The 22973-nt window shown below is 36.8% G+C and overlaps 3 protein-coding genes across 4 annotated transcripts; 2 read left to right on the forward strand and 1 right to left on the reverse strand.

Annotated features, from left to right (window-relative positions):
* The first annotated feature begins 2961 nt into the window (after window positions 1–2961).
* LOC129802863 (elongation factor 1-gamma) lies at window positions 2962–5041 on the forward strand. 2 transcript variants are annotated; one of them, XM_055849056.1, is made up of 4 exons: window positions 2962–3157; window positions 3234–3329; window positions 3615–3770; window positions 3844–5041. In XM_055849056.1, the coding sequence occupies exons 2-4, from the start codon at window positions 3327–3329 to the stop codon at window positions 4990–4992; spliced, it is 1308 nt and encodes a 435-aa protein (XP_055705031.1). In that variant the 5' UTR covers window positions 2962–3157; window positions 3234–3326; the 3' UTR covers window positions 4993–5041. The 2 variants fall into 2 exon arrangements, with proteins under 2 accessions (XP_055705031.1, XP_055705038.1); XM_055849063.1 differs by having other exon boundaries at window positions 3144–3329.
* Window positions 5042–5309: 268 nt separating this feature from the next.
* LOC129802880 (eukaryotic translation initiation factor 3 subunit G-1) lies at window positions 5310–6509 on the forward strand. The gene is made up of 3 exons (XM_055849074.1): window positions 5310–5386; window positions 5542–6223; window positions 6296–6509. Exons 2-3 carry the CDS (start codon window positions 5555–5557, stop codon window positions 6437–6439), a joined length of 813 nt encoding a protein of 270 aa, XP_055705049.1. The 5' UTR covers window positions 5310–5386; window positions 5542–5554; the 3' UTR covers window positions 6440–6509.
* Window positions 6510–11584: 5075 nt separating this feature from the next.
* LOC129802890 (vacuolar protein sorting-associated protein 8 homolog) lies at window positions 11585–20442 on the reverse strand. The gene is made up of 4 exons (XM_055849086.1): window positions 20195–20442; window positions 19724–19945; window positions 18700–19662; window positions 11585–14049 (listed from the first exon to the last, which is right to left on the reverse strand). Exons 1-4 carry the CDS (start codon window positions 20291–20293, stop codon window positions 11665–11667), a joined length of 3669 nt encoding a protein of 1222 aa, XP_055705061.1. The 5' UTR covers window positions 20294–20442; the 3' UTR covers window positions 11585–11664.
* Window positions 20443–22973: the final 2531 nt, after the last annotated feature.

Raw genomic sequence — 22973 nt, forward strand, 5'->3', positions numbered from 1 at the left:
ATTGCAAAATTACATTTATTTATTTATTCAGCTAAAAAAATATAGTAAAATTATTTATTGCAAAATTGCAATAGTTGTGTGTGAATCCAATATGCTTGTATATTAGAAAAGAAGCATGTCGGCGGGAGGTTATTCTGATTTAAATTTAAAGTAAATTTTCAGTATATTGCGATTTTTATTTTTAATTTTTTAAAAGTATAGTTTAAGTTCCATTAGTAGCAATATTGGGCTGTCTGTGTGTAAAATATAATAAAAAGAAATAAATATATTGTGAAAAACATTTAACCCACAAGTCTGTGTACATGTGTATGGTGTACCATACTCACCATACTATACTGATAATTTAATTTAAATTAAAATATGTGTAGAGGCTAGACCCAGCGAGCACATTTAGCTAAAATGTGCTCGCAAAAAAAAATATCAAAAAATAAGGCATTTAGAGGTATCGGAGCAGGATGTCTTCTATGGCAAAAATGTAGTCCTAAGTGTAGTCTATTGTGTGCTGAAGAGAGTATATTAATATTTAGTTTAGTTTAGTTTATATGATTTTTCAAAAGTTGCTTTCTTAATTCATTTTTCAGAAATTTTAGTTTGATTTCATTTTTCCGCCCCCAAGGATTTTTTGAAAATATATCATATAATTTTCAAATTGAAGCACAACTACTTACCTTTTCAACGGATACCCATTTATTAAGTTCTGTACACTAGAACCGGAGGAATAATTGATAACATGTGACAAAACAGCAAAAACAAAAAAAAAAATTAATTAAAGAAAATTGTGACGTATAGGCGAAAAACCAAGAACAGATTCTTGATCAGGGGACTTGACTCTACCAAACGTACCATGTGAGATCTGTGTGCCAAAAATCGTGTTGCATAGTGTAATCATAGTCCCGGGACCCCCTGAAATTGAACTTTGAAATGCTTTAAATGAGGTTCTTTTTATAAGTAATAGGGGAAATGCTTCTAATTTTGTCCAGTTTCTTATTTTGGACACTTTGAGGATAACATTGGACACTAAAAATAAATTGATTAAAATGATGGATTTTTATTCCAATATTTGATGAATAATGAATTCAATCTAAATATTTGTTCTTTTTGGAAGATTTTAACACTAAATACGTTAAAATTTGAATATGATTTGAGTTGAAATTGCTTTGTTGAAAATTCAGTGTGAGCAATTGCTTACGAGAAATATGACAGAACTTCGTAGCTTACTTCAGTCTTATTTAGTTTTGATGAAGTACTAACAAAGTTTGTTCGCTGTTTTTGAGTGATATTATTGAATATTCATTGAATATTGTGTTGATTCACGTTACTGATGATTTGTACATTTGACCTGAAGTGAGATTTGCCTTGTGAATTATATTTTTCGTGTGAAAAATGGGAATTTTTTTAAGACATTCACCAGTGAGGTGATGATTCTTATTTTGGACAGGTGTTTTTCTCACGAAATTTCGTGAAGTTTTAGCTTTTGTGATGACTAGGTTGGACAAATGCCTGGAGAAATGAAGGAGCATCATCTCTACGAAAGAGATGCAGTGAGAAATGCCTTGAAAGGCTCCCGGAAAGGGCAGGGAATGAGCGAATCCGCACGTACTTGGAGTACCGAAGTCAACTCACTTTAATGAATGATATGGAAAGTTTCTGGGCTTCTTGTGACATTCCACGTTTCCCTTACATGACCAGGAAGAGGACTTGATAAGATTGGTTCATAAAATGAAGAACAATGGGCATCCTATTGAGGCGGATTATCTGTCCAAATTTACAGACAAGTTGTAAAAATTAATAACCAAGTTGTCCAAAATAAGAGTCAAATTCACCTCTACATATCAATTCATTTTTAAACGTATTAAAACTAATTTTAGTAAAAATGAGATGATAAATAGCTTGCCAAGTTTCTAAACAATCCTTCTGAAAAGAGAGTAACAAAAAAAGTCAATTAGTATTGAAAATATCGCACTTCAAACTTAGAATATCGATGCTTATATGCAGACTGTCCAAAATTATAAGCACTTCCCCTACATTAAATTTATATGTTGTACTCTAAGAGTTTGAACTCAATGAATTTCGAATTGTATTAAAAAAAAAATGTTTACAGAAAATATGCTATTTTGTAGTCTTTCGTTTCGCACATCTCTTTAAAAGAAAAGTATGTATTAAATAAAAATAGTGCAGGAAGTTCCGGCTTGAGAAAAAAAATGAACTGAAAGAATTTGACATAAATTACTTACTCTTGGAAGCTTATTTATAAAAGTGATTTATAAAATTCCCCTAAACGGATGAAAATATGTTTCATGAGTAAATTTGAAATGCACTTTCTATCAACCGTTAGCATTGAAAATAGGCTAACAAAAAATGGCACCGTTTTCATAAGTTTATTCCAAAGATATCTCCTCTAGGTATATGCAATTTTACTGTGTCATTGGGGTTACTGGAGTTAATATGCGGGCTTCTTTTCGGTCCCGAAAAGTTCTTTCAAAGCGGGACTCCATGTAGTTGAAAAAGAAATTTCTAAAAAAATATTAGATAAAAATCTTCAAATTCAATAATAAGATGGACTTTTTTATGAGTGATTTTTAAATGTTTTTTTTTTTTTATTTTCACACCTATTTAAATCATTAAATAAGGGCCTAGACAAACCTGAGGATAAGCCGTGAGACGGCTTAGCGTAATTATTTTAGAAATAATCATCAAACTACATTTCCATCACTTTCCACATAATGTCGTCTCTCAGCTTAAGTCTTAAGTGTGTCTAGGGTATAAGGCATAATGTAGAATGTAGGGCATGTAGGGGCTAGGGGGCAGGGCAACGGCAATTCCCTGCTCCTCCTATCAGCGCTCTTGACTGATATGAGTAAAGTTTAGTTCAAGAAGATGTTAACGTAACACAAAATAGAGAAGAAAACAAAACAAAGTGAATTAAATTATAAAGCAGAAAACACGTAATGACACTGGAAGATAAGGGAATTAAAAGCATCAGAGATAGGACAGACAACGTTAAGAAAGTGGAAGTGCATGTGTTTCACTTTATCATCAAAAATAAATACAGAAAAAATCAAATCAAAATTATGTAATGTGAGTATGTTACAGTGATTCTGATAAGATTTATAGGCAAGACGTTAACTCACTCACCCCAGTCTTTCGATCAAGTTGTGTAAGTGTAAAATGAGTGTTATCAAAAATCAATCATAAAATCTTGATTTTTTGAAAAATTTGATTTAATTTTTCAGTGTATTAACGGAAAAATTCAAACAGTTTTGTCAAATGTGTAAAAACTTCAGCGGCCTACTGCTTCCTGCTTTCTCTTTCTGCTATAGGAAATCATGGTGAGTGCCACGAATCTCCGTTTTTTCGCTAAAAAATCCACAATAAAACCCATTTCTCTATAAATTTCATTCCATTTGATAAATTCAATATTGGCTCCATTTGATTTTGTTCTATTTTCATGAGAATTTTCACTATTTTCTGCAAAAATTCCTTACGAAAAAAATAACCTCAAATTGAAGTCGTATTGGAATGTTCTCGGGAAATGAATTGCCGCATCGCACCAAATTTTCCATCTTTATTTCCAAAGTATTTTGTAAATATGGGCGTGTTTTCTTTCTTTTCAGACTTTGTACACGTACCCTAACAACTTCCGTGCTTACAAAGCCCTCATCGCGGCTCAATTCTCAGGGGCAAAGGTGAAGGTAGCCCCGGAGAATGAGTTTGTGTTTGGGGAGACAAACAAAAGCCAGGATTTCCTCCGCAAATTCCCTCTTGGGAAGGTAAGTTTGATGTGTGATCAAAACCGATTGGATTAAGTGATGAAAAGTATTGAGGGATGTGAATTATTTGTAGGTGCCGGCCTATGAGACTGCCGATGGGCAATATCTCACGGAAAGCAATGCCATTGCCTTCTATCTGGCCAATGCCGAATTGCGCGGCAAGACTGATCTGCAGCAGGCTGAAGTGTGGCAGTGGGTGAATTTTGCCGACAGTGAACTCCTTCCAGCATCATGCGCCTGGGTGTTTCCCTTATTGGGCATAATGCCGTTCCAGAAGAAAGTTGTTGAACGTGCCAAGCAAGATGCCGCAGTCGCTCTCAAGGTGCTCAACACCAAATTGACCAATGTGACATTCTTGGTGGGCGATCGAATCTCTCTGGCAGACATCTGTGTCTTCTGCACTCTGCTCCATCTCTTTGAGAATGTGTTGGATGCTGCCGAGAGAGCCAATTACGTCAGTCTCACACGATGGTTCAACACAGTCCTCAATCAGCCACAGGTGAAGGCAGTCATCCCTAAATTCCAACTCTGCACCAAGCCACTTGAGTTTGATCCTGCGAAATATGCAGAATTTGTGGCTAAGACAGGTGGCGGTGGTGACAGGGAGGAGGGACAGAAAAAGAAGCAGGAGAAGCAACCCAAGCAGGAGAAGAAGAAGGAGCAGCCCAAGAAGGAAAAGGAACCAGAACCAGTTGAGGAACTTGATGCAGCTGAAGCTGCTCTGCTGGAGGAACCCAAGTCCAAGGATCCCTTCGACAGTCTGCCCAAGGGCACCTTCAATATGGATGACTTCAAGCGCTTCTACTCCAATGAGGACGAAGCCAAGTCTATCCCCTATTTCTGGGAGAAGTTCGATCCTGAGAACTATTCAATCTGGTTCGGCGAATACAAATACAACGAGGAGCTGACCAAGGTGTTCATGAGCTGCAATCTGATCACAGGCATGTTCCAGCGTCTCGATAAGATGCGCAAGCAAGCTTTTGCTTCAGTTTGCCTCTGGGGTGAGGACAATAACAGCACAATTTCCGGCGTATGGGTATGGCGCGGTCAGGATTTGGCCTTCGAACTCAGTCCCGATTGGCAGATTGATTATGATTGCTATACATGGAAGAAACTGGATCCATCTGCTGCAGAGACCAAGGATTTGGTTCAGCAATATTTCTCTTGGACGGGTGCCGACAAGTCTGGCCGCAAATTCAACCAGGGAAAAGTCTTCAAATAAATCATTTCTTGCTTTTCACGTGAAAATAACACACTAATAACTGAAAGGATTCGTCGTCGTTTTTTTTTTGTCCTTACTCTGAGATTAAACCACACATTTTCTATAATATGAGGATTTACATGACTATGAGGCCTGAATATGCATTTTTTGCCTTTCCAAGGAATTTCCTTTGAATTATTTTACCCTTTTCTGATGAATAAAAAATATTCGTAAAAAATAAATTAGTAATTAATGCACTGGGATAAGATGACCGTTACGAATTCTAGCACTTTTAAATTTCGTCGAAAGTGTTAAGTTGAGGAAAAATTGGCAGCACTAGTCACGACTTTCACCTCACGTTTGCAGAAAAATTGTAAAAAGTGTTTTTGCTCACAAATTTTTCGTGAAAATCAAGGTAAACATCTTATATTCCTGGAATTTTCTTTGATCTCAGCATTCTTAAAACAGTATTTAATCTCAAAACAATGAAAAACCGAGAATTTATCTGATAAAATCGCGAGATTTTATTGAAATAAATACGCCCTAATCGCATAACCTCACTCTTTTCAGGGAATCAAAGAGAATGCCTATTTTTGAGGAAATTAAGTCTTCTTGGGCCGATGAGGTGGAATTGGAGTCTGGATCACTTCCTCCACCATCTGAGGTATTTGAGAATGGCAATAAGATTGTCACAGAATATAAATTCAACGATGACGACAAGAAGTGCAAGGTGGTACGCACGTACAAGATCAGTAAGCAAGTTGTGCCACGCAGTGTTGCCCGGAGGAAGACTTTAACCAAGTTTGGTGATTCAACCAAGGATAAACCCGGTCCAAATCCACATACCACAATGGTGGGTGAGGATACTTACATGCAATTCATCACGAATAAGGAGGAAGAGAAATCTGCTGACAACATGCTGGATCCAATGAAGAGCATTGCCAAGTGTCGTATTTGCAATGGGGAACATTGGTCAGTGAACTGTCCTTTCAAGGGCACACTCATGGACACGGGAAAATTGATGGATGCCAAACAGCCTACGAGCACTGGACCAGAACCTACTGGTTCCAAGACCGGCAAATATGTGCCGCCTTTCATGAAGGACAATCAAAAGGGTCTAACAATGCGTGGCCGAGATGACACTACAGCAATTCGTATTTCCAACTTGTCCGAATCCATGGTAGAGTCTGATCTGGAGGACCTTGTAAAGAAGTTTGGACCACACAACAAGATGTATTTGGCCAGGGATAAGGTAAGACACTTTTATAAATAGGATTCTCCCTTATGGAAAAAATATACTAATAATTCACAATGCCCCTGTTAGAATACTGGTCTGTGCAAGGGATTTGCGTATGTGCACTTCAAACAGCGCAAAGATGCAGCTAGTGCTATTCAAGAGCTCAATGGACACGGTTATGATCACCTCATTCTCAATGCTGAATGGTCCAAACCCCAGAATAATAACTAAGCGTATGTATAACCATTTATTCCCAATTCACTATCTTGAAAATAAATCAATCGCTAGTGATGTCGAAAAATGTTTTTGTATCTCTACGAGTTTTACGAGGTTTAAAATTTGTAATTCAAGGTAATTTTGGTAATTTTCAATTAAGACTAAAGAGTTAATTTAGTGTTACTTCCAAATCTAACTTAAAAAAAATTACTCATGCATCACCGTAAATAGTGTGACACCTAAACCGCTTGACCAATTTTAACGCCCAAGTTTCTTAAATTTCTGGAGACTAAGTACCCAAGAAGAACACAATTGTAGTCTTAAGATCGTTTTTAACACATTAGTTTGTAAGAAAATTAACCGCATTAAGATCTGTACCCATTCCTTGCACCTCTTCAGTAATGCCCTACCCAGACACACTTAAGACTTAAGCCGAGAGGCGGCTCAACGTAATTATAATAGAAAATTATGATCAGAATACATTACCAAGAGTTTCTGACTAATCTGACTTTCGGCTTAGGTCGAGAAACGGCTTAGTTAACGGGAAACTGATGGGAATCATATCCAATGTTTATTTCGATTATACTCTCTCTTCTTGGCGAACCGTCGTGCAGTGCAGACGTGTTTAGGGATATAGCTCTTTCAGGAAATTTGAAGAATCGGCCTAGATATTAAAATATAATATTATAACGGGTCAAATTCATTAAAAACATAATATTTAAAAAAAAATCAATTATTATTAAAATTAAGTAAGGGCACTTTCCCCTATTTTCTAAAATTTTCACCCAAAAATTTTAAAAATTTAGCCATGGAGGCTAAATTTTCAGGAGACAAGATTTTTTGGAATTGGTTGATCTAAAATCCAAGAAGCAAATAATTCCTGTTGTGCGATGAGTTAAACTGGGTAAACTAGTCCTTAAATGAAGGATTTTATGTCTAATAAATCACAATTTATTCTGCAAGACGAAACGTGGCGTAAAATACGTAAAAATTGTTTTTTATGAAATTCTTCCAAAAATTCATTTTTTTTTCAAAAATCCTTGGATCAAAGACTAGTTTGACTCATCAGCTCACAGGAAATATTTGGTTTTTGGAATCCAGAAGAACCAATTCCGGAAAGACTTGTTCGCTTGAAAAATATTTTTTTTAACCCTTTAAGGATGATTGGAACACTGGTCCCGGTGTCCCATAAAGAAAATAATTTTTCCTGACTGCCTAAAGTTATTTTTTTCTTATGTCTGTTGTACATAATTGTAAAGTAGAAGATTGAAGGGATCTAGAATATTTTTTGCAAGTCTCTAACTATTTGTGAGAAGTCTCTAACTATCTATGAGAAAAAAAGGCTACGGTTAACTTTTTTTTTCGTCATAACTAACACTTTTCGGGTGTAAAAACATATCAACATTTTTTAATGTTAATTTTACACCCGTTGAGGGTAAAATCAACATGAAAAAAGGGTAACTTTAACCCATAATATACCTAAAAAGCTTAATATTAACACTGATTTCGGATCAATATTGCAGGGTAAAATTAACATTTCCGGAATATTATTTTAACTTTTTCGGAATTCTCTCAGTGTTGGTTTAGAAAAGGCAGAAAAGGCAAACTTAGAGACAAGTTTGTTGAATACTTGATAATAAAAGTATATTATCCTAGGGTGGAATAACCGGCTATCGCCATGTTTAGGAAAAAATTAAATTCATTTAATCATAACTTTTGAATCCTTGTTACAAGATAAGTCAAATTTGACACAAAGTTACTTAGATGTATTGGCTCTAGATACGTGAAAACAATAATCCTAGAACATAACTCTGGACTACTTAAAAAACTGATTTTTATTAATAATGCAAAAATAACCATTTCGTCGCCACTTTTTACCACTTTTCGCCAGTTTTGTAAAATTTGTAACCACTTCTCGCCACCCACTTGAAAAGAACCACACTCGGTTATTTTAGGCAATGCTATGAAAAGAATACATTCACCATTTCTCTTTCCTTGTGATCACTTTATTATTACTCTCTTTAAATGATTTTTCTTCACTTTTATTTGAAAAATCAAATTATGGGGCTTTTGCAGAAAGTAAACAATGCAGATTTGACAACTGAGAATGTACGAAGTGAAGTTAGCGTCGCCTATTGAAAAGATATGGCGACAGGTGGTAAAATCAATTCCAGAATATTACCACTTCTCGCCATGCCTCATTTTTATACAAAAATAATATAAAATCTAATCCTAAATCTCCCTCTGATTTTAGGCCTATTAGCCTTCTTCCTGTTCTATCAAAGGCCTTTGAGTTTCTTCTTCACGAGCAGATATCACAATATTTAGAGGACAACAGGCTCCTCTGTGACTTTCAGTCAGGCTTTCGAAAGGGTCACAGCACTACGACGGCTCTCCTGAGAGTCAACCATGACATTGCGTCTTCAATGGATCGAGGTCGCTTCGTAATTCTTGTCCTGCTGGACTTTACTAAGGCCTTTGATAGCCTTCCTCACAATCTCCTATGTTATAAATTATGTTCCCTTTTTAAATTTTCATCCTCAGCAGTTGCTCTTATACAATCCTACTTCACTGGAAGGTCACTAATCGTGAAGTATTGTGAGAATATTTCGCCCCCTTCTCTTTTAAATAAGGGCATTGGACAAGGTTCAATTCTAGGCCCATTGCTTTTTTCTCTCTTCATTAATGATTTACCCTCAGTATTGAAAAATTGCTCCTTTCATCTTTATGCTGATGACCTTCAAATCTATGTTGAGGGTGATCCTTCTGATCCTCCTCAAGCTTTTCACCTAATGAACGGTAATCTTTCTAAAATTGAGCGCTGGGCGTTATCAAACGGATTAATTCTGAATCCTAAAAAGTCACAAGCTATTGTGATTTCTAAAAAAGGAGTTACCATTGATTCCTGTCCATTGCACCTTTACGGTGAAACTATCCCTTTTTCTGATCAGGTCAAAAACCTAGGTATAATCTCCAATACAACTCTCTCTTGGTCTGATCAAGCCACTTCTATTTGCCGAAAGGTCAATTATTCCCTGTATACCCTTAGACGCTTCCGGGACATTACGCCCTATGACACTCGTTTGATCCTCGCGCGAGCGCTTCTTCTTCCTTTTTTTAATTATAGAGCAGAGCTATTTTTTGCGGCGGATAGTGACACAATTCGTCGTCTGACGGTCTCCTTTAATGATTGTGTCAGGTATATTTGCGGCATAAGTCGCCGGGATCACATCACTCCATATAGAAACGTTTTCATTGGTTGTGATCTAAGATCCCTTTTGAAGATGAGAGCTGTTCTATTCCTGTTTCACCTATTGATTTCCGGATGTCCTGAGTACCTGTCGAGTCTTCTGGTTAGGGGGGGTTCAGCCAGGGTTCGGGGACTCTTGGTGCCTAGAGTGGGCAGTGACTGCCTTTATAAAACTTTGTTTGTTAAAGGCGTTACTGCTTACAATAGCATACCGAATGATAAGCGCACTTCTGCTGCAGCCATTCGACAATTTTTTCAAATAGAGGCCTGAGAAGCTTGGGATGTGGAAAATCTTTTCTTTTTTTTTCTCTTCTTTTCTCTCTTTATTTCTCCTTATTTTCATTTTTATCCTTTTTTATTTTAGTTTTTTTATTATTATCTTTTTTTTCTTTCACAATTGTAAAAGGGATGATCCTATTATTGTGAATAAATACATTATTATTATTAAAAAAAAAATGAAATATTAATTGACTAAATACAAATTTTATGTATTCCACAAGTACAATTAAATATTCAATAGACAAATTATTTACCCAAATAGGTATTTTTGGCCTGATGAAAATTTGACGACACTTAGTACATTTGGTAAGAGATGTTGGATTCGATGCACTTGCTTAAAATATTGCTCTAAAAAGTGATCAAAATCGTGAATCCAAAACGAATAATTATTATTTTTCGATTCTATGCCTAGAAGCAGAAACAATACAAAAAAATTGCGACTCATTTATTTCATAAATTGCGAAAAATAGCGATTTCAATGTAAGTGGCGAGAAGTGGGGCACTGGCGAGAACAGGTGATTCCACCCTATATTATCCTGCTCCATGCCTGCTGATTCTAAAGGCGTCTACACATTGGGAGCAATTTTCGTCAAAAATTGCGTTTTTGACAGAAATTTGACGTTTCCACCTACAACTCTGCAGGGAATTTCCTTCAAAAAGCAATTTTTGACAAAAATTGCTCCCAATGTGTAGAGGCCATAACGCATTTTGTCCTGAGCGGTGTTTTTGATATATCCATAATATAATTTATAGATTCGTAAGAAGAATCGATTCCGCGGTTAAAGTCCCTGACGTTATTTTGAATTGAAGGATTGATTGGATACACCGTGCCTTGTCCATCGGGTTAGCCCTCGAGTACTCATGCCTTCCGATGGTACCGCTCTTGCAAACACTCAGTTAACCCGTCTGAGCTGTGAATATGTTATCACACCATTAACAATGGCAATTTTTTCTTTCCTATCTTGCTTTTCCGAATGTTACCTATGGCAAGGGGTAACTCATAAGCAATGAGAATGGCTCATATTTCCAGTTCCCCAAAATGATATCTGGATTCTAAGAGTTCCCTGAAAATTGTGTATGGGTTTCCAGGGTTATCCATGAGTTCCCAGGAGAATATATGAGTTCCCCGAATTCCTCGAATTCCCTGAAAAATATTGGTTCCCTGGGTTTCCATTAAAAATTTATGGGTTTCCCAGGTTCAACATGAATTCCCTGATAAAATGTATGAGTTCCCCGGGTTTCGGTCAGATTGGTTCGAGTTCCCCGAAATGAGTTATCCCTTGACCTATGCTGTAACTTCGAAGTCTCGACTTCTTTTATCTTGGAAGACAAGGTAAGTGCAGCAGAGATCGGAGTAGCAGGTCTAGTTTGTGGCGTTGATATTTAATTAACATATTATTTAACTTAGTTTTGGTATCAATTTAGTTCATATTCGAGTTCTTATGAACTCTTAAAATTTGTCTAAAAGAATAATCAGGAATTTATAATTATAATATTTATAATTATATGATTTACAAACCTGTGTCAATTGAAATGATCAATTAAGAATACTATACTCAGTTATTCTACTTTTGGATATCGGCCTCAGATTACGACTTTATATAGCACTTTCCGAAGAAAAGAAATGAGAATTCAGATTGTCAACAATTATTTTATTTTATCTAAATGAAACTTTTGAAATAACTGGTGAATGTCTTTAGAAACTACTGTTTCACAATCCTACCCTCGGCGGAGCACTCAATTGAAGAACTCCCGGAGGAAGAGGATTGCTGGATAGGGATTGATACGATGAAATATCCAATTTGGGCTGTGCGACGTGCATCATATCACTCTTGGCTACTGTTGTCCCACATCTTGGACACTGTATAGTGTTTGGGTCGTCAGTCTTGGACTCTAAGAGACATTCCTCATGGACGGGATGCCCACAATTCCCAAAAATCACTATAGAATCGTGATTCTGACTCTTCAGTCTCAATCGACAGATGACACATTTGATAGACTTAACGCACAGACCCCGACTAGCGATTTTCTTCTCTTTGGCCAGTAGATTATGTAGATCTGTGCCGAGGATGCGAGCTGTCGTTTGAAGGAGGATGGTTTCGTACTGTGAATTTGACAGCATTCCCAGCAAAAGGTGTTTGATATCCCCAAAATTTCCCGTTTTCGTACCAGAAGTTAGTACAAGTTGAACGAGTTTGGACAAATCCACATGATTCCCAGCCGAATGGAGAATATTTTTGGTGATTGATGTGAGATCAGGTCGTGTGAGGATGACATGCAGCAAGGCAAACCACAAATCTTCCCTCTCATTCTCAGGCAGAACCTCTGAAGCGCGAGAACAGAGAGCTGACACTTGCAATGCTGTAGCTTCTGCCACACTCTCTGGTGCCTCCTTGAGTAATTCCAGAGCAATATTGAAAGCAGATTCAAAATCACCTTGCTTCTCATGGATCAACATACATGCTCCATTCAGCTGATAAGTTTTCACCATCTCCAGGACAACATCCAAACGGTACTTATCATTGGACCGCAGAAAGGATTCCACATTTTCAGGATTGAATTGACACAGGAGACCGACATAGGCTTCACAATCTTCAGCCTCAAGTGGCCAACCAGTTTTTAGGAGATTGTCCAGCAATCCATAGAGTTGCTTCTTATTTCCACTCACTAGTTTGATCAGAGAATTGACATGGGATCCAAAACTTTCTACAATCACTCGAACAGTTTCCTCAGCATTGATGTTCAGAAGCTGGTTAAAATGATCATAAATCTGGCGATAGATCTTTCTATTGGGCACTGATGCAAATCGCCGAATGTAGGTGAACATCTCTTCGTGTCGAATGGAATCTCTGAGGTAGCACTGGAGAATATCATCGTACCTCTGACTCTGCTCGTACAAATACTCCGTGACCCGGTGACAGTGACTTTGTTCGGCCATTCGCATCATCTCATGAAGTGGAATGTGATTTAGGCAGTCAGCTGCTAAGAGTTCCAGCCAAGCCTGTTCCCGCTCAAAATGTTGCCTACTGCTTTCATTCTGCGGCATTTGCAGATAATTCATAACACTCTCCAGCATCGTCTCATCCTCCGGCAGACTCCGAGATGCAATTTGCTGAGCGATAAAGTGAAACAAACAACCAATCTCCATGGCAGAAGCGTGCTCTGGACTAACAATTTCCAGCAGAATATTAACAATTCGCTGCCGATGAGATGCTCCAAGTTCACCAGAAAACTCCTTTTCCTGAAACGCCAGAGAAATCACATTGAGCGTTTCTCGGATATCAAAATTCAGGAGAGCCCTCAAATAAGGATACGACAATTCACTGTCATCAGCTCTATTTGAATGGATTGTAGTGAGACATCGCAGTACTTCGTGCTTAACAGTAAGCACCATTGATGGATCAATATCACCAGTAGGATAGCTCCTGCCAGCCAGGCAACTGGACACATATACCAAGAGACAATTTCCCAGGATAGGATTACTCTGATTAATGAGAGGAATGAGTTCAGTCAGAGAAACTGTATAGTCTCCAAGAGCTTTTGTATTGAGATGCATTTGTGCCCTATAGAGCTTTTCCCTCTTGGCAATTGTTAATACTTGATGGAGATCTAGGCACTGCCAATCCAATCGCAAAATCAACTCCTCCAGCCTCTGTGGTGAGATATTAAGCCAGTATTCACAGAGACTCTGTGCCACACACGGAGACACTTTTGTAATCTCACCACTTTCAACATATTCAGTGAGAAGACTGAGAAAATAATCTGTGTTGGTCAGGCGATCCCAAAGTTCTTCCCACAATAAATCAATTTCCCCTATTTCAATGAGACATTTCATCACAGCATCTAAGCAGTGCTCGGGATTGCGAGTCGTTCCAGCAATATACTCCTCAATGAGTTGCAATATCCGGGACTTTGTCACGGCCTGACGCCTCGGTCGTTCTCTGAACGATCTGTAACCGTCGATGGCCAGATCAATGGCTTCAGCCCATTTCTGATTTGCCACCAAATGTGATATTCTATCTACCCAGGCTCTAATGCTCACTGCTTGGAGACTACGTGCTCCGAGGATGTATAGCAAATTCCCACGGCTGACAATCTAGGAAAGGGAAAGAAGAAAAAATCCCAGGAATTATTTTTCTGAGATTTTTTCGATTGATGAAGAGAGCTAGAGAAAAACGATAAGAAATACAGTAGAGTCTCGCTATAGGCCATCGCTCTATAGTACACAATTTATCGACCGTTGATTTCAAAACACTGATTTTAAGTTAGGTTATGTTTTTTTAGTATGCGACATGCATAATTATTTTAATATTTTTGGCAAACTTTATTAAGTAGTTGTGATAATTGTGATCCACAATGAAGAGAGCAAGGACAAGTACCACAATCGCAAAGAAAGTGGAAGCCGTCGAGCAATTTCAATACTAAAAATCGTAGATAATTTTAAAAAATTACAGTAGACTCTCTCTCAATCGGGAATATGGGGCAAAATGTCATCCGGTTTAGCGATAGAATTGAGCGTCAAAACCTTTGTAAATTTCACAAAAAGCGCTCAGTTATAAAGATCACGATAAAATAGGAAGAACTACAGCGAATTTGAGCGAATTAGCTTCATAATTAAACGTGAAAATTGTCAACAAAATTTGTCGCCCGATTCAAAAAGAGCCGATTGAGTGAGAGTCTACTGTACATGGACTATAGTGCGATCCAAGTGTCAAATTTGAAACCAAATATGGACTATAGCGAGACTCTACTGTATGGACTATAGCGAGACTCTACTGTAGCGACTTGGGGTCTACCTACACTGAGAAAAAAAGAGGGTGTGATTAACATTTTTCCTCAGAACTTTGACACTTTAATGTTAATTTTTACACTTTTTAAGGGTAAAATTAACATTAAAAAGGGTAATTTTAACCCCTAATACACCTGAAAAGGGTAATATTTACACCGATTTCGGATCAATACTGCAGGCTAAATTTTATATTTCCGGAATGTTATTTTAACTTTTTCGGATTTCTCTCAGTGTATGAATTATGAAAAGTCTGAAAAGTGATCTTCACATTATTAAAATGACGTTTAAGGACATTAGGGTAATAAATTGAGGATCAGAAAAAATCAAGTTTTTTTTACATTTTTGAGCAAATCTTTTTAGATGTTATACGTAGAAAAAAATGGTTCTTGGGACACCGGTAACCCAGTCGTCCTTAAAGGGTTAAACACCTGCACCGCTTCCACACCAAACTGTTTCTTTTTTGGTATAATATTATCTCGGAAGTGTGTCTTATTACTTGATATTATTCGAATTTGTCGGGAAATATTTTTTTTTTGTCGAAAAGCAAACGAAAAGTTTTAGGGATTGAATACTAAACCATGTTAAAGATTGTGGGTACTTCTCAACCAATTAGGCAATTTATGGATACAATTGCATTGCCTTGGAATCACAGATAAAAGTTATGAAGCAGTTATTTAGTTTATAACATAAATTTAATTGTATTTAAAAAAAATAGCAACTGATTTAAAGCGATTGTGAAATAGTGGAAATAGTAAACGTAAAATGAATACGATGTGATGAAGCTCAAACTCGTGAGTATTATACGGTCTTCAGACCTAATGCCGGCTTCACACTGGAGACTTATCTTATCCCAGTTTCCGAAGGTCTCAAAAATCCAAATAACAAGCAATTTTATTGATTTTTCAAAATCTAATGGATCTTTGTTCTTAATATTTAGTCCTAAACAACAATTCCCTAAAAAATCATGCCTGATAAGGAATTAGAGGACTTAAGCCAGTTGGCTAAGCCCTATGCCTTAGACACACTTACGACTTAAGCCGAGACTTAGTGGAAAATGATGGAAATGTAGTTTTACCATTATTTCTAATATAATTACGCTAAGCCGTCTCTCGGCTAATCCTCAGGTCTGTCAAGGCCCTTAGGTCTGAAGCCCATATAAGGCTTAGCCAAATGTCTTAACTTCTCTAACTGTTATCGGTCAACGTTTTCGAGATAAATTTTGATTTAGGATTAAATATTAAAAGCAAATAATAAATGAGATTTTCAAAAACCAGAAAAAGTGATTGCTATTTAGGATTTTGAAATCTTCAGGAACTAGGCTAAACCTTTAGTCTTAAGATCACTTTATACTCTTTTTCCATCGTTAAACAAATTTTTTGATTAAGATAATGATCTAATGTCGAACTCGTGCTCGAAATATCAGAATATCCCTTTCGGGGCTGTCTCGAGACTGTTCTGGAACCCACCCGGATTTTTAAAAACAGAACTATTTTCTCATTAATTTAAATAAAAAAATAATAGATTCTTTTGAATATTTTATTGGTGGAGCTACTGGAATTTGACGGGAAGTGCAATCTCACAAGAATAAATCATAAACTTATTCCAGAGCTTTCGGATCAGGCTCCGAATCGTCATAAGTGGACAGAGCAAGAATCACTCCTGAAAACTTTTGGTCTTGAATTACTGTTGTTTTCTCAATACCATTGGGACGTGGAACCGATAGTAACCAAAATTTCGAGTGTTATGTTTACGTAAATACTAAATTGTGTTATCGATTATTGATTTTCGCAACTTACTCTGGTCAGCTATGATCTTTACGATCATTTCATGCTCTCTTAGCCTCAAAAATCTAATAGAGCCTCTAACGATAAAGTTCTACATTTTCTCCATTTTCTCATAGTTTCCTTTATCCAAACTTGGAAAATTAATTGTCAAGAAGACACTAAATAATTACTGATATTACACTAAAAAAAAATACTCGAAATGAATTTCAATTTATGATTATAAATGAAACTGATTCTATTTCATGAATTTGGGCTCCCCAAAATAAAAACTTAAAAAGATAACAACTTTGAGCCTTGAACACCTTTCTCTTATAAAGCCTCAAAACCACCATTGTGATACATGATTTTTATTCCTCTTCTGTCCTATCCTTGTACTGATAAAAACAGTTTATGAATGACCCCAAAAGGGTTAGTGCTAAAACTATTCTGAGTTTTTTGGATTTTTTTTTAAAGATTTTTATGCTAAACATCTGAATCATTCAATGATTTTCACTCATTTTATTTATATGGGTGTCAGACCTAAAAGTCTTAGTCGTATAGTTGATTTAATTTTTATTAATCAAGATTGATTGGAAAATTTTTGCTTATGCCTTCGGCACATCTTTTAGATCAGCAAAATTTCATAAAGTCAATGTTCACTTCTTTTCTTTCTTAAAAGCTTTGCATATATCTATCCTTCTCTTTTGCACTCTTCTTTTTAACGTCACACCACATTAAAATGAATTCAGTCCAATTTTAAGATCAAACTAGGATAGACTTATGCAAATCTTTTGTGAAAGGAAGAGAAATGAATTTTTACTTTATGAAATTTTCCTGATCTAAAATGTGTGCCAGAGCAATTAGGATTGAATTTTCAAGATAAATAAAAAACCATTAAATTATGAAACACCAACAAAATTTCTTGTTATTTAGGAATTAGGGACTTTCGTTAATCTGATTAAAAGTAGCCTAGCCTGAAGACCGCATAATAATTACTTCAAAGCTGAGTTTTTTAGCACATTTTTTATGACTGATTTCGTGTTTCGACAATAATTTAAATTTTAAATGTTCTTTTAATTTTGTATAATCCGGATAATTTAAATAGCGTACGAATCGATTACGAATAAACCAGTAATCCCAACTCTTAATTTTAAATGCGAGGTCCACCATTTTAAAGAGGAGTGGAAATACCTCTTCTTACCCCAGAAAAGCTATGTAGGCCATTATGAGGAGACCTCGACCTCGTAGCAGAGCTAGAACAAGGTGGCTGAATCAAATTCAGAATCTTGCCTTGGAGCGTCTTGGGATCGAACCCGATCCGCGGTTGAAAAAGATGATAATGAACTGGAAAAACCTGTCTTGTTTTGCAAAATGCTCGAACTCGTAAATTAGATTCTAAGTACATCTCAAAATTTTTTTCGCATCATTTACCGTTCATCGGTTCATAACCGATTTATAAATCGTTAAAAATATCTTCAAAAATAGCTTAGGAGTAAGTACATTGATTTTCAGACAAAAATTACTTATCGATCCATAACTAATTTCAACTAGTTTAGATACTTTTAAAAAATTCCAAGACCTTTCCAACGAGCACAAACATGATTCCATTGGTTGAGAAATACGCTCTCTAGAGCCTTTTTGACTTTTAATTTTGAAAAGCCGTTATTAGGAATTATGGATGAAAATTTTGGGATTGAAAAAATCGAGAGATTTTATACGTACACTGAGAAAAAAGAGGGTGCGATTAACTTTTTTTCCTCATAACTTTAACACTTTTTAGGTGTAAAAATATATCAACATTTTTTAATGTTAATTTTACACCTTTTCAAGGGTTAAATTAACATGAAAAAGGTTAACTTTAATCCCCAATACACCTAAAAAGAGTAATATTTACACTGATTTCGGATCAATACTGCAGGCTAAAATTAACATTTCCGGAATGTTATTTTAACTTTTTCAGATTTCTCTCAGTGTATAGGACGAGCTGGGGCTACTTTGGGCTGTGGGGATACATTGATATACGATTTTTGCGCATATTTCTAAAGTAAAAGTGAGCCCAATCATAATTTAATTTAGATCCACAATTTTTTTACCTATCTAAATTATATATACCTCGCCCTACTGCTCTCTCTGTGGAATTCTCGCAGTGACAAGTAAGGGAAAAAGATTTAGAATTTAGAGAAATATTACTCACCGAATTATAGCATGCCATTGATCCAGCGAGGGCTAATGCTGGAGAAACATTTCCACCGGTTGCCAGAGCTTTGAACTGAGCTGAATTGTACACTAATCCCGCTGAAGCCATGTCCAGACAGTCTAACTCTTTGTTCGTGCGAACATCCATCAAATGGAGCACTTCTGATCGGTCAACAGCACCAATTGATTTTGGTCCTAACCAGTGAAGCGACAGTAGGCTGTAGGAAAGTGTGATGTGGCGCAGAAATAGTAGAGAAACTCTGCCAGAACTCGCAGTAACCTGGTGAAAAAACAGTTGATTGCCACGTGCAGCAGCCAGGACGGGATCGATTGTTCTAGAGGCATCTGCGGCCTGAATAAGCACCATCTGCCATGCAAGGAGGGGAAGGCAGTCTGCTGGACCAGCTAGTGCTTGGAATTTTACAATCTTCAGCCGTGGACGAATTGTGACGACGAAGAACTTCGAAAGGGTGGCCAGAGCAACAATTGTGAATGCTTTGAGAGGATGGTCTATCTCATTGACCACCAAGGGCTCAATGCTGCACACTTCTCCACGAGCACCACTGAAGAGGCACCGAGAGTCGCAACCTCGAATCCCTAGTCGTCGAGTGAAGTTCAGGGACCACACTGAACCTCCGGAGTCTGAGCACAGAGCTCCTTTGCCAATCCACTTGATATGCAAAACGCCAGAATTTGGCGTTATGACATCAGGCAGGGATCTAATGGTATCGCCACTGGTTGTGTCGATCATCACAATGTGGCCACGGGCATATCCGGCTAAGAGACGCGTGCTGTTATCATTGAAGGCCAGAGCAGAAACCGCTCCCTGGGCTGTGTGATCCCGACAACACCATCGAAGAGTCTGGTTGATGTCAAAGGCAAGGATATGACCATGAGATGTTCCTACAGCTATCATATCCTGCACAGCCACAGAAGAAGCTAATCCTGCTCCAACTCGATCCTAAGGACAACATAAACCTTGTATGTAAAATTCCACTTACTTTACTCGCTTCCTCACTTACAGCTGCTGAAGACACTTGTGTGGTGACTCCCTGGAGGACTACATGGCGCAGAAGAGAGCCAATTCTAGGCTGATCTTCCATTGATATGGAAACAGATGGGGAAGGGGTAACAGGTATGCCTAAGTCGGAAGTTGATCCATCGTCAAAGTCCAAATCATTCAGAACACTCTCCAGAGTTGGCATCGTCTCCACAGCTGGCAAGGAGTACTCCGCATCGTCAAGCTAAGGAAAGAGAGCAGTAAGAATTTCAGATGAATCACTATCACTTGTTATCAGCGGCTGATACCACTTTGACAGTGAAAGATAAAAAAGTTAATGGTGGGGTTTGTTTTGATTGCTGGCAGTTGAATCAGTGAAGTGTAAACCATTTGGTTGCATTTCACACTTAGTTGGAGATCAGTGCCTGCAACAAAACTCACTAAACGCCCCCAAAGAGCTCCCCATATTGCACAAAATGAAAAATTTTCTTACATCTTCGATATCAAAATCAAGAGACTCCGCCAGGAGACTATCGCTAGATCCTCGATCTGATTCGAGGGACTGCAGAGACGGTGCCTTCAGAGTATTCATCACTAGGGAAGGGCGCTAATCCTATTTACAGTGCAATCATTGGGCAACTAAACACGTATTTAAATAACACAATTATTTACTTTTGCACTGATTCTATATTGTCAGTCAGAGCCACTATCCCGACTGACTACCTAATTACATACCCATACACGACTGGAAGTAAGCATATTTAACATCAATCATATGTAAGTAGTACAATACCACTTCTTATTCCTTATTTTCTCAATAACGCCTGATGGAAATTTAAAGAGAAGAAAATGAGACTTTCGTATAACACCTCATGCGTTTCGTACTTCTCTTCCTACACTACGTAATTAATGTTCAAATAAAGTTACTAAATACTTTATAAATATCTTGCGGACATTTTTACATTTCATTCTAATTTCTAAAAAATCAAGTGTAGAGCTTAAATTTCCCGCTTTATAGCAAAGCAAAAATGCTCTGCTAAGACAACCCTAATGCCCTAGACACACTTACGACTAAAGTCCAGAGACGACTAAGCTCGTTCATAGACAAGTCAGTTCCTGATACCATACACTACAAACGAGGCTTAACTTTTACTGGCACTCACAAAACATAACATTCGTGGGTTTTTCTGCAGATGTTTCTCCTGAAATGCACTAATACTCCTTTGAAAATTAAACTACTTGTAAATTTAATTCACAATGCACTTATAACAACAAGAATTATTCACTAGAATCGCGGAAATTGGCTTAAATCGCGACAATTATTGTAATTAACAATAATTATTGCACGTGTACTTAGACATAACATTTACAAATGCTTTTATTTTCAGAGGAGTATTAGTGAATTTTAGTAGAAATATCTGCATAAAAACTCACGAATGTTATGTTTTGTGAGTGCCAGTAAAAGTTAAGCCTGATTTGTAGTGTGTCAGGAACTGACTTGGCTATAAACGAGCTTAGTCGTCTCTGGGCTTTAGTCGTAAGTGTGTCTAGAGCATAAATATTCGAGACGCAATGTCTCCTTTCTAGGCCAGCGCCTCTGGGTGATGGCGGAGACGACTGTGATAGTTTAGTCGATCGTACGATCTCAGTGAGTACGCACGTGAGTTCATCTTGAGTCTAGGAAAGTCTTAGATAGATAAAACACTGAAATTGAATTAACACCAACTAAAATATGATGAAATTTTAAGTATTAGTACCAGACCAGATAGGTCAAAAAAATTAAGAAAAGGAATTCAACTAAATCCTTCTACGTTGCTATAATGTTTTGACTTTCAACATTTCACATGGTGAACGAAAGAGCGCGATTTTAATAAAAGATTGAGCTGTATTTGTGCAGTTTACAAGTTACAAAGGATTTCGGAATAATGATTATGCACATGACCGAATTATGCACTTGTTGGGTTATACTGGATAATTGGAGTTGGCATAGAAAATGTTTTGCATTTTCTTAAGGGGTGACGTGTGTTAATAAGACTGAAAACACCATATTTTCTCTTTTTTCTTTCAATATAATAATTTTTTTTATTCAAGTTCTTAAGCATGTAAAAATGTATCCAACATTTAACTATATTCCCTGAAATCTTCATTAAAAACAGCCCTTGGGACCTGATTTTCGCCCTCAAACACGCGTCTTAACGGTCACTGAATTTAAATTCTGTATATTAATTCATTACAAACTCTATTGATTTAGATAGAGTAGCTATCCAAGAAGACACATTGGCAACCAGAATTCAAATCAGGAAAGAGGATAAAGGCCAAATTTAACAAATTCGACGGGATGTCGAATTTTCCGTCTGCCATTTTGAGCAAAATTTTTGCATGACTTCACGCGAAGCGAGAAAAGAACAACAAAATGTATTTTTATCTCTGTCGGGCTATTTTTGCCAAGTAATTGAGGGACTAAAACTAAAGTAACTAAAAATCCATTCCCGACAGCAATTTGAATATTAATTTCCCTGGAATTAATCATTTAAAATCACTCAATTTGCGTATGATGTATAATACCATGGTAAGGAATGGGTTAATTCTTTTCGCCTTAAGTGCAGCAAGTGCAGGTGCAGCATATATACAGTAGAGTTCCTCAAATTTGAACATTTGGGGGGTATAGATGACATTTCTCACTCCTCAAATTTGAACAATATTTTCAAAAACATAACGGAATTCATGTAAAATTCACTTTTCCTAAATTAAGATGAACAATTTTAGAGAATATATAAATGTAATATACAGTAGAGTCCCTCAAATTTGAACATTTGGAGGGTATAGATGACATTTCTCACTCCTCAAATTTGAACGATATTTTCAAAAACGTAACGGAATTCATGTGAAATCCACTTTCCGTAAATTAAGATAAACAACTTTAGAGAATATATCAATGTAATTTACTGTGAAATAAATGGAATTGGTTGCGGAAGTTAATATAAAACGATAATATTGAGGAAATACCAGAGAAAAATGGCACTCCACGCAAAACTTTCTTCACATAACCTCAAATTTTACATTTTGAACTCAACTGTCGTTCAAATTTGAGGAGTTCAAATTTGAGGAACTCTACTGTATTGTGAAATAGATGGAATTTGTTGCGGAAGTTAATATAATACCATAATATTGAGGAAACATCAGAGAAAAATGGCACTCTACACAAAACTTTCTTCACATAACTTCAAATTTTACATTTTGAACTCAACCGTCGTTCAAATTTGAGGAGTTCA

This window comes from Phlebotomus papatasi, chromosome 1 (assembly GCF_024763615.1).
Source record: "Phlebotomus papatasi isolate M1 chromosome 1, Ppap_2.1, whole genome shotgun sequence".
Lineage (NCBI taxonomy): Eukaryota > Metazoa > Arthropoda > Insecta > Diptera > Psychodidae > Phlebotomus > Phlebotomus papatasi.